Source organism: Xenopus tropicalis, chromosome 1 (assembly GCF_000004195.4).
Source record: "Xenopus tropicalis strain Nigerian chromosome 1, UCB_Xtro_10.0, whole genome shotgun sequence".
Classification (NCBI taxonomy): domain Eukaryota; kingdom Metazoa; phylum Chordata; class Amphibia; order Anura; family Pipidae; genus Xenopus; species Xenopus tropicalis.
The window spans coordinates 99,178,556-99,190,984 of record NC_030677.2 but is presented as its reverse complement, the minus strand read 5'-3'; the positions used below and the strand labels follow the sequence as shown (position 1 = coordinate 99,190,984).

At 39.5% G+C, this 12,429-nt stretch overlaps 1 protein-coding gene across 1 annotated transcript; it reads right to left on the bottom strand.

Annotated features, from left to right (window-relative positions):
* Positions 1-3,954: 3,954 nt before the first annotated feature.
* On the bottom strand, positions 3,955-6,280 carry gadd45b (growth arrest and DNA damage inducible beta). Its single transcript, XM_002941117.5, has 4 exons — positions 6,005-6,280; positions 5,459-5,560; positions 5,038-5,254; positions 3,955-4,487 (listed from the first exon to the last, which is right to left on the bottom strand). The coding sequence occupies exons 1-4, from the start codon at positions 6,163-6,165 to the stop codon at positions 4,374-4,376; spliced, it is 594 nt and encodes a 197-aa protein (XP_002941163.2). The 5' UTR covers positions 6,166-6,280; the 3' UTR covers positions 3,955-4,373.
* Between the last annotated feature and the right edge of the window lie 6,149 nt (positions 6,281-12,429).

Below are 12,429 nucleotides of genomic sequence, written 5' to 3'. Positions count from 1 at the left end.
AGAGGGGGAAGTTTTCATGGCCTCCTAGTAGAAGTCCATTATAAAGCAATCCAAAACATTTTTTTTCAGCCATTTGTGTGTATGTGTATCTGCTCCAATATACACTGAAGCAAGACCGAGTGATATCAGTGGTTTCTGGAAGTACAATCTACTGCCTATATTGTATATGTTCTTTATATAGTCTACTGTATGATGTACTAGCAAAGTTCTAACATACAGTTGACTTACTGTGTGTTGCAAAATACACTTTCTTCACACAACACTCAATTCACTGGCTAAATAGGTAGTACAGGTATAGGACCCATTATCCAGAATGCTCGGGACCAAGGGTATTCTGGATAAGGGGTCTTTCCGTAATTTGGAACTCCATACCTTAAGTCTACTAAAAAAAATCAATAAAACATTATTGGTTCTGCCCCCAATAAGGATTATTTATATCTTAGTTGGGATCAATTACAAGGTACTGTTCTATTTCTACAGAGAAAAAGGAAATCAGTTTTAAAATTCTGAATTATTTGTTTAAAATGGAGTCTATGGGAGATAGGCTTTCCGTAATTCAAAGCTTTCTGGATAACGGGTTTCTAGATAAGGGATCCCATACCTGTACAGATATGGAACCCGTTATCCAGAATACTTGGGCCCTGGGGTATTTTCCGGATAAGAGATCTTTCTGTAATTTAGATCTCCTACCTTAAGTCTGCTAATAATATTATTTAAACAGTAATTAAACCCAATAGGGTTTCCGCATAAGGGGTCCGATACCTGTAAATTGGGTGCTACATGCCTCCACAGTTCAGCAAAATGTGCTCCAGTTACTTACACAGCAACCAAGGCAAGCACTACAATTTACATTTAGGGGTGTTGCGCCTTATTTTTAATGAAGTTACAGATATGGGGCCAAATATCCAAAATACTTGGTACCTGTGATTTTCCGGGTAAGGGATCTTTCCATAATTTGGATTGCCGTACCTTAAAGGGTTGTTCACCTTCAAATTAATTTTTTTGTATTATGTATGAGTGCTATTTTTTTTATTTGTTTTTAATTTATTTCGCTTTTTGTGCAGCAGCTCTTCGGTTTGGAGTTTTACCAGCTATTTGGTTGCTAGGTAACAATGACAATAAAACGGTAGCCTTGCGGAGCAGTAGTTTTTGGCTGTGGGGGTCATTCACCCCCATTTGAAAGCTGTACAGTCAAAAAAGGAAGACAAATAATTCAAAAACTATGAAAAATAAAAAACGAAGACCAAAAATTGCTAAGAAAAGGCCATTCTACGATATACTAAACGTTAACCTGAAGGTGAATCGCCTTTTTATGATTTTTAAAAAATAATTTAAACCCAATAGGCTTGTTCTGCCTCCAATAAGGATTAATTATATTTTAGTAGAATGTACTGTTTTATTATTACAGAAAAAAGGAAATTGTTTTTAAAGTTAGAATTTGTGTATAATGGAATCTAAGGGGGATGGGCTTCCAGTAATTAAGAACTCTATGGATAACAGGTTTCTGGTTAACGGATCCAATACCTGTAGTAACATTTTACAAAATGTACATATAGTGCAGAAGTGCATGACATGTTAAGGGGGCTACTGCCTTCCTTTCTCAGGTGTAATGCAGACTGAACTGCTCATGTACACAGGGGAATGGGAGGAAATGATTGTATAGCAGAATTCAGTGATGACTATTAGTAACTTATGTAGGGCTGCAGGTAGTATTTACAAATACACATACTTTACCTTTCAAACCAATTTTCATATTTTAGTGAATAACAAAACTGGCTGAAATTTTTATGGGATTGTTAAACTCAAACAAAAAAAAAATTTAATCTGCTATCTGTACACAGGGCAGGATTGATTTGGCCCATTTGACCAGTCAGATTTGCTGTAGGTCTGCTACATTAAGCCCCAGGTCTTAGCGGGTTTTACACAAGTCAAGGCCAATTTATTTTCTCTGCTCAAGATCAAGCATGTGCCAACTCTAATTAACACTTCAACCTATTAGAATAGAAATGCCGGCAAATTCCATTCATAAATAACATCTCTGCCAAGACAAAAGGTGAATGTAACAAGTGCCTTGCTACACAATTACAGATTCTAAACATACATGTGCGGACACGTTTCTCACTACTGCCTGCACGAGACTCTGAACGGGAGTGGTTTTTGTTTGATGCAATTTCATTCCTTTGTGATTTATATTATGTTATTAAAAAAATTCCTTAATACACCTGCGCATCAATGAGATATGTATGGAATGTAGAGCTGGATGCTCAGTGTCTGCCAAGTACTTAATTATTATGTGCATCTATTTTACATACAGCTCTACTGAGCTGTAGAGAAATACACTTGCTATTGCTAGCTTTAGGTTTATTTCTAAGATGATTTTTTTTAGAGGAAACAAAACCTAATTACAGGGCTGTCTTGGTGAGCCAATCAGTGGCAGGCTGAGCTGGCTAGGTGCCCTAGGCTACCCTGCTGGCAACCTCGGGTGGAACCATGGGCCCACAATAGGTGTAGGCGAAAGAAGAGGTAGTGTCTAGTGCCCCCAACATAGTGCCCTAGGCATGTGCCTTTTCTGCCTACCCCTAGTTCCCGTGTAAAACAAGAGTACTCACTGGAGTACTGCTTAGGTTTTTTTGCACAGTAAAGCCAAGCAAATATTTATAATTTTAATATGTGCTACACTGTAAGCAGCTATCGTATTTGGTTCGGCAGAAACACTTTTGTGTTCACTTTTATGGGAAGTTACATGATCCATAAAAAGGAAGAGGCTTATTAACTAAATTAAGAGCAGGAAAAATATCGGTAGTTAGTACCACTAGTTATGGGCAGATTTATCAAAATGTGAATTTAGAGCTTAAAACTCACCCATGTTCTATTCATTCCTATGGGATTTTTAGAAGCGTTCACCCATTGATAAATACGCTTCTTAAAATCCCATAGGAATAAATTAAATGTGAGTTTTTATGTATTAAGGTCTAAACTCACATTTTGGTAAGTCTGCCCTTTAGTATGATGGGAGAAGGAAAGCCTGAGCACGTAGCATATTTATCATGTGTTTAGAAAAACAGTAGCAGTTTTATATCGGTTCCCTGGAAATTGCCTCTGTCATACAATGATCTGCTTGTTCCACCCACTCAGCTTCTGCCACACTGACGTTGACTGCTGCGCCACCCATTTACTCACTTTTATAAAACAAGCTAAAATGCATGTATTTTGGTCTCTGTTTATGCAAGTGTGTGTGTGTGTGAGAGAGAGAAAACCTATGACTTATCTCTAACTAACAAGCCTAAATACAATGAAATAATATTCCTGTGCAGAATTCCCTGTGTCAGTATGTTTTCCTAAACATTTATTTCTACATTTATAGCTGGTGTGTTGGTACCATACACCTTACACCAGCATTACTTGTTGCCTATTAGAGCACAATTGTCCTAGAGAATAATGTAACCTGGATATGAAAAATCTATATGCTGCCAACATTGATGTCTGCATTTAAAGGTTCAAGACATTTATAATTAGACTTGTTATTCTTAATGAAATATAATCTGCAAGTAAATCTTTTTTTCTATTCACTTCTGCATGGCTATACAGGGTAGGTTTAAATTTCTAGTCAGGAAAGATCTGCATTGGTCTGCTAATATTGTCATCACCCATTGGGTCTGCATAGGCCTGTTTTTTACTCGATCATAGGGTCAGCCTGACTTTGTGCCCCTACCTAGGTGGCCAAATTGTGTAAAAATCTGCTTGTTTGCCGACTTCACCAATTGAATGGAATGTTACATGTATGACCAGTTCAGTTCAGGTAAAAGATAACTGATTGTGCCATAAAAAACTTGGCAGAAATACTGTTTTCTTTTTACCAAGAAGGAAGCAGATACATGAGTAGGAAAACAGAAGTTCTCCATGCAAGCACAAGAAATAACTAGAACTTTTTCAAATTAAAAGACCAAAATACACTGCTACATAACACTATTTATTGTTTTGTAGCACAAATACAATCTATGGCACTATAACGACAGTATCTTTTTAATAGTACCATTCCTCAAAAGAGGGATCCATGCTCCCCTTCCCAAAGCTATTTAATCTCCAGTCCATATAAAATAAATGTAATTATTAAATGCACAGCAGATGAAATATAGTCCAGAACACAGTTCCATTGATATGTATAGATAAGTTGCAGAACCAGCTGCTCTTCCATTCTATGTCTTAAAAAAAAATAAAAACTTTACTTGTGTTAATGTACAAAAAAAGCCACGTTTTTATAATTGAGTTCATTAGGTAAAAAGTGATAATAATCCATGCAGCAGCCAATTTTCATTAAAACTGGACAGTGTTCATATGACGACATGGATCCAACTTCCTGGTCACCATTCCAGTCATCGTTCTGTCAAAGAAATGAAGGGCACCCACTGACTCCTGCTTCTATATTCTGCACAGTAGTTGGAGATTTGATGCCAGCTTGAGCATTTCCATGAATCTGTCATTGAATCCTAACAAAAAAAGAACAGAAAAGATTATGGATATTTTAAAAATATTTTGTCAACATTCCAGTAATCTTTAACAAAGATTGAGGAAAAAGAATCTGACAATGGTTCATGTAGTTTTCTGGTAACCGTATTTGGCAGGGATATGACCTTACCACCAGTGCAAGTGGCAGACAGATTGACAGCAATTACATTTCCAAATCATTTTTAAAAACACTGAATTTACTTTTCTATAAAAAAAGTTGGTACTTTGCTTAAAATGATTACTTCTTTTTTTTTGGGTGTACATTTCCTTTAAAGCTTGGGCCTGTTTTTCAGAACATTCAGTCCTATCCATTACAAATACAGAGTAAATTAGGTTGAAAGAATGGCCTCCATATCGCTCTCTTAACGGGAAGGCAAATATAAAAACCTCATGGCCCACCACAAAATGGCAATCAGATGGAGCAATTACCAATGAAAAAGAATAATTAAGCATCCATTAGCACTCGAGTTTATGTTTATATCAATAACAGTTCCCCTTTAAAAAAAAGTAAGAAAAGTAGAAGAACCTTACCAAAACTAGAATGCAGTGGAGGTCACTAGGCTCAGAATTTCCTTCTAAATGCCCATCAGTGATTTCTGAGAGACGCTGCAGACCAGACACTTGCACTATATTAATGTCATTATCACAGCAGAAGGCTTTTATCAAGGTGAAGTGGATTTTTAAAGCAATGCTGTCTTCATGTTCAGGGTCTGCTGCAAGCAGGCACAGTACCACCCTGTCTGGATCTCTGTTTAAAAATAAAATGTGTCACCTGTTAGAAAAAGTATGGGGGTTACTGATTCACTTCTTTAACCTGGTCCATCACTCCTATAATACAAAGATACCTTTCTTCACCCCACTAGATATGTTACACATGACTGCATTTTAGCTTCCCACTCACTGGCCCTCTAACCCTGCTGGCATATCAATAAATGAATATAATAAAACGTACACATTCATCAGCTTTGCAGATTCATAAACCCCGACTGTCAGTGAATCACGCTTCTGGGCAGCCACCAACACCTCCTCCAGAGCCCGGCTCACTGGCTGCATCCTGTAGGGAGAGGGAATGCAGACACATGACATCTTGCTACTCACATTATTATATGTATAAAGAACAAAATAACATGCTGCATGAAATGCCTGCCTGTGTGTAACAGAAATACTAACAGGTAGACTATTAGGATGGAGGCTGAACTATACAAACAGCCAACCACCAATATCATCAGTAAATATGTATATGTACAGAATAAAGGTGACAACCATACTGTATTTACAACACAAAAATAAAGTAAGTAAGAATATGCAAGCACAGTCTGTCAGTCAGTCAGTCTATCTATCTATCTATCTATCTATCATCTATCATCTATCTATCTATCATCTATCTATCATCTATCTATCTATCATCTATCTGTATGTATCAGAAAAGTGGAAATATGTGGCAGAAAGTAGTAAGTGTGCAGGACGGCAGTAAATCTCCCACTAAAACAACACTTACTTTCCCTTGTGGTTGTCACAGGATGTGATTTCCTCTAAAGTCATACTGTTGCAGCAAGTCTTGCACTGTGAGTGAAATAATCTTCCAGAATCGCAGTAATCCCGCATTTCCAAAGCTCCTGCTGGTCCCACAGCCCGGCCAGTTCTCACTGCCTCCCACATGCCTCTCCTTGTTCATATTTGTAAGGGGGCGGGACTAAACGTCTCAAGCGCCTTCTGTTGGCTAAGAGGCGTGGCTTTTGTGCGGAAGAATCCTGCACCAATGAGCAAGCTTTGCGTGACTGTGTTGGCATGAGCCGGTACAGTGTGCATTAGCTATTGTATACTGTAATATGTGCTTATGGTGGCCTGGGCATATCATATGCTCTGTCGGGAAGTTTCATTGTTGGGGGGTGGGGTTGTCAATTGATTACTTAATGTTGTGCGAGAGAAAAGAAGCTAGTAGTTTCAGATTATAGCTCTAATATTTGGATCCGTTTAGTCACACTTCCCGGCCAGCCCAGGTCCGCCTACACTGCGCGTCAGTGGGATTACACAGCAGCACCGCCCACGATGTCCATCGATAACTATAGATGGTATGAAAGGGGAATTGCCTAGTAAAGTGCTTTCATGTTCAGACTGCGAAAGCATAGTTCCCCATTGAATCTGGGTTTGTAATAGAATTACATAAGCATGGATTTAGCATTGTTTGGCTGACACAAATATTATTATGTATTACTTATATAGCCTCCACATATTTGGCAGTGCTTTACAAACACTGCACAACAGGCCTGGACTGGCAATCTGCCCGTTCAGGCAAATGCCCAATGGGACCTCAGGGGCCCACCAGAAAACCTTAGATTAGATTAGACCCACTCTCCTGACTATTTTTCCTCCTTTCCTCTCCCAACCTGTTTATTTTCCTAGTATCTTTTATTTACATGCTAGCATCTATTCTTCCAAATACTTCTCCTTTCTTGCCATTCAGAAATCAGAAGGGCCCACCGGAAGTTTTTCTGGTATCCTGGTGGGCCAGTCCAACACTGAACGCTTTGTTTTATGTTAAAGTGTGTAGGGTGTGAAAATCTGATTAGACACAGGCACAGCGCCGCACTTCCCTTACCTTTACCTGTGGGGCCACAGGGGCCATTCCCCTCTTGATAATTTCCTGCTTCTGTGAACTCCCCTAACTCTTTGCTACACTTTTCTGTAAATCGCAGGGCTGCCTCATCCCTCCTTCTCCATCCGAAATGAAGCTCTCTGAATAATTACGTCTCTTGCTCCGCTCTCAGAAATACCTCTCTCCCTTCTCAAAGTACCATCTGCCTCATCCTTCCCTAATGTAATCCATGGACCCCCCTTCCTTTTGCCCGGGCTAAAACAAGCTTTGGAGTAATAAATGCCCTAATTACCTTCATTTTAAATTTTTTTATTTTTTTTACAACATAGGACCTCACAATTTAAAGGAACAGTAACACCAAAAATTTCAAGTGTATAAAAGAAATTCCAATATAATGTACTGTTGCCCTGCACTGGTACAACTGGTGTGTTTGCCTCTGAAACACTACTATGGTTTATATAACGAATGCAGCTGTGTAGCCATGGGGGCAGCCATTCAAAGGAGAAAAGGCACAGGCACTTAGCAGATAACAGATAAAACACTATTGTATTCTACAGAGCTTACCCGTTATCTGCTATGTAACCTGTGCCTTTTCTCCTTTTTTCCAGCTTGAATGGCTGCCCCCGGGGCTACAGCAGCTTATTATATATAACCTATAGTAGAGTTACTGTAGCAAACACACAACTTTTACCAGTGCAGGGCAACAGTACATTATATTTCATTTACTTTAAAACTCTTTATTTTTTTGGTGTTACTGTTCCTTTAAATAGTTATGATGATCTCCTTGCCCCTGATCACTTACCTGGCCCAGAATATGATCTCTGTAGTAAATTCTCAGACAATGGCCCTCTCTTGTTATTATTCCTATTTGGCCAAATGAAAAATGTGGATTTTTCAAGGTGACCAGCACCCATCTCAGGAGCCATGATGTCAGATCTGAGAGTATGTGTTCAAAACCCTATCAGAAGTATCAAATTTATAAACAAGGACTACACTGCATGGAGGGACAGAAACGGCCAGTATTCTGTCAGTATTAACAGTTATGCCATTTCTATAATAAATGTGGAGGAGACCCCAAATGAAATTGCAAACTCACAGATTTTGAGACGGTGCGTTCTTGCCTCACTCCCCCAAAACACCTGGTATAAGATATTTTTTGTGACTGCCTAATTATTCAACCATTTCAGGATGGAGTACTCCAACATTGTTCCCATGTAGCCTGAGGCAGGGACCTCTCTGACTGCCTACATATTGTTCTTCTAAATGCCTAAGGAAGATAGGAATAATTTTAAAAACTTTAACCGCCCTCATCTCCTTAACCCTTTCCCTGCCACCCACGTAGGTACTACGTTGTTTTAAAAAAGGCAGTTTCCTGCCAACACCGTAGTACCTACGTTTTCCCTCCCTGTGCCATTCTCTCTGCATCGGCGGCAAAAGCCGCCGGTGCAGAGAGATAGAAGTGCCCCAAACCCCTTCGGCAATGAGCCGAGGGGGTTGGGGGGGATGGTCCTGCGATGCGATTGACGCAGGACCATCCTACAAGCAGCAGATGCGATCGCATCGCATCTGCTGCTTGTACTGCTTCCTGCTTCCCCCCTGAGCCGCCTCCTACCTACTTCCTTCAGACGGCTGCAGCATGGAGGAGCTGGGAAACGATCTGATCTTCAGGACAGGTAAGTGTGACTTTATTTTTGTTTATACACACTTTTACACACACTTACATACATTTATACACATTTATACACACATACAACACAATTTAGCACAGGTTTTTTTTTTTTTTAATTTTTTTTTTTCCCCCACTTTGCACACTTATGTACACTCATATACACTCATATACACTCATATACACACTGTCACACAACTTTTACATGTGCACATGTATACACAAACTCCCAAAAACTTTTTAAAAATGTTTTTATTTTTTTTTCATTTTACTTCTTTTTTTTTTTTTATTTCCCCCAAAAACTGTTTATTTTGACAGCGTGACTATTGGATCAGATATTCTGACCACTAATTATGCTGTTGTGTGACTTATTTTGTTGTTTCATTGATTTGCACATTTTTATCCCTATATTAGTATTCCTGATCTGTTTTTAGCATAGCTTTGCCATGTGTAACTTTGGTGTACAAAAATAACTTTACCTATTTTGAATTCATCAGAATGTGTACTTTCCAAAAATATATGGTTTTCTGGGGGTCCCTGTGTAGTTTGGGGGTCTTACTGCATATAATAGGCCGTCAGGGGGCTCTGTGTGCAAAAGCTGAGCTGGCAGGCGAGAAATCCTTATGCGCTATTTTCATTTTGGGGTCAGTACATACCGCAGACTTTGGTATATCTATGCATATTGGGCATCAATCTGTTCAGTAGGCCTCTGGTGTTCCTATTTGGGGTGAGTTGCCTTTGTACGCAAGAAATTGTGTGAGATAAATGCGGCAAACTGCAACATTTTCATGCGATTTTCTCAATAGTCATAAAAACCACTAACTTTAGGAAAGCTTTGCAGATGGGTACTTTGGTGTAGAAAGGACTCTTTACCCTTGTTGGATTTATCAGAATGTGTACTTTCCAAAAATATATGGTTTTCTGGGGGTCCCTGTGTAGTTTGGGGGTCTTACTGCATGTAATAGGCTGTCAGGGGGCTCTGTGTGCAAAAGCTGAGCTGGCAGGCGAGAAATCCTTATGCGCTATTTTCATTTTAGGGTCAGTACATACCGCAGACTTTGGTATATCTATGCATATTGGGCATCAATCTGTTCAGTAGGCCTCTGGTGTTCCTATTTGGGGTGAGCTGCCTTTGTACGCAAGAAATTGTGTGAGATAAATGCGGCAAACTGCAACATTTTTATGCGATTTTCTCAAATGTCATAAAAACCACTAACTTTTGGAAAGCTTTGCAGATGGGTACTTTGGTGTAGAAAGTACTCTTTACCCTTGTTGGATTTGTCAGAATGTGTACTTTCCAAAAATATATGGTTTTCTGGGGGTCCCTGTGTAGTTTGGGGGTCTTACTGCATATAATAGGCCGTCAGGGGGCTCTGTGTGCAAAAGCTGAGCTGGCAGGCGAGAAATCCTTATGCGCTATTTTCATTTTGGGGTCAGTACATACTGCAGACTTTGGTATATCTATGCATATTGGGCATCAATCTGTTCAGTAGGCCTCTGGTGTTCCTATTTGGGGTGAGCTGCCTTTGTACGCAAGAAATTGTGTGAGATAAATGCGGCAAACTGCAACATTTTTATGCGATTTTCTCAAATGTCATAAAAACTACTAACTTTAGGAAAGCTTTGCAGATTGGTACTTTGCTGTAGAAAGGACTCTTTACCCTTGTTGGATTTGTCAGAATGTGTACTTTCCAAAAATATATGGTTTTCTGGGGGTCCCTGTGTAGTTTGGGGGTCTTACTGCATATAATAGGCTGTCAGGGGGCTCTGTGTGCAAAAGCTGAGCTGGCAGGCGAGAAATCCTTATGCGCTATTTTCATTTTGGGGTCAGTACATACCGCAGACTTTGGTATATCTATGCATATTGGGCATCAAACTGTTCAGTAGGCCTCTGGTGTTCCTATTTGGGGTGATTTGCCATTGTATGCAAGAAATTGTGTGAGATAAATGCGGCAAACTGCAATATTTTTATGTGATTTTCTGAAATGTCATAAAAACCGCTAGATTTAGGAAAGCTTTGCAGATTGGTACTTTGCTGTAGAAAGGACTCTTTACCCTTGTTGGATTTGTCAGAATGTGTACTTTCCAAAAATATATGGTTTTCTGGGGGTCCCTTTGTAGTTTGGGGGTCTTACTGCATATAATAGGCTGTCAGGGGGCTCTGTGTGCAAAAGCTGAGCTGGCAGGCGAGAAATCCTTATGCGCTATTTTCATTTTGGGGTCAGTACATACCGCAGACTTTGGTATATCTATGCATATTGGGCATCAAACTGTTCAGTAGGCCTCTGGTGTTCCTATTTGGGGTGATTTGCCATTGTATGCAAGAAATTGTGTGAGATAAATGCGGCAAACTGCAATATTTTTATGTGATTTTCTGAAATGTCATAAAAACCGCTAGCTTTAGGAAAGCTTTGCAGATTGGTACTTTGCTGTAGAAAGGACTCTTTACCCTTGTTGGATTTGTCAGAATGTGTACTTTCCAAAAATATATGGTTTTCTGGGGGCCCCTGTGTAGTTTGGGGGTCTTACTGCATATAATAGGCTGTCAGGGGGCTCTGTGTGCAAAAGCTGAGCTGGCAGGCGAGAAATCCTTAGGCGCTATTTTCATTTTGGGGTCAGTACATACCGCAGACTTTGGTATATCTATGCATATTGGGCATCAAACTGTTCAGTAGGCCTCTGGTGTTCCTATTTGAGGTGATTTGCCATTGTATGCAAGAAATTGTGTGAGATAAATGCGGCAAACTGCAATATTTTTATGTGATTTTCTGAAATGTCATAAAAACCGCTAGCTTTAGAAAAGCTTTGCAGATTGGTACTTTGGTGTAGAAAGGACTCTTTACCCTTGTTGGAATTGTCAGAATGTGTACTTTCCAAAAATATAGGGATTTTAGGGGTCACCCTACATTTCTGCAGCTTCTACCCCTCATAAAACTGCCATGTGTTTATGAATTAGGTAAAGATAAGCCATGAAATTAGTGTGCACAAGGTATATTTGGGGGTCTCTAAGTGCCATGTGCTTTGATAAACCTATGTACAGTGGGCATCAAACTGTTCAGTAGACCTCTGGGGTTCATATTTAGGGTGTTTTATCTTGGTACCTAATGACCTGTAGAAAATAAGATGCTGTATAGTGGAAGTTTTGAGGTGATTTTTGGAGATTCCATAAAAATCATCAAACTTAGGAAAGCTTTATGGCTTGGTACTTTGGAGTAGAAAGACATGGGTACCCATTTTAGATTCGGGGGGATGTGTACTTTCCAGAAATATATGACTTTCTGGGGTGAATGTACTTTTTACTAGCATTATCCCACATATAATGATGTAAATGTGTTGATTTTGCAGGAGCTGAAATGACAGAAATGATAGATCATAGGGGGGTATGTTCTCATTGGGGCCCCTACATGCCACATACTTAGGTAAACCTATACATATTGGGCATCAAACTGTTCAGTGGGCCCCTGGCGTTCATATTTAGGGTGTTTTATCTTGGTACCTAATGCTATGTGGGAGATAAGATTCTGGAAACTGGAAGCTTTGTGTGGATTTTTGGAAATGTTATCAAAATTGCCAACTTTAGGAAAGCTTTGCGGCTTGGTACTTTGGAGTAGAAAGACATGGGTACCCATTTTAGATTCGGGGGAATGTGTACTTTCCAAAA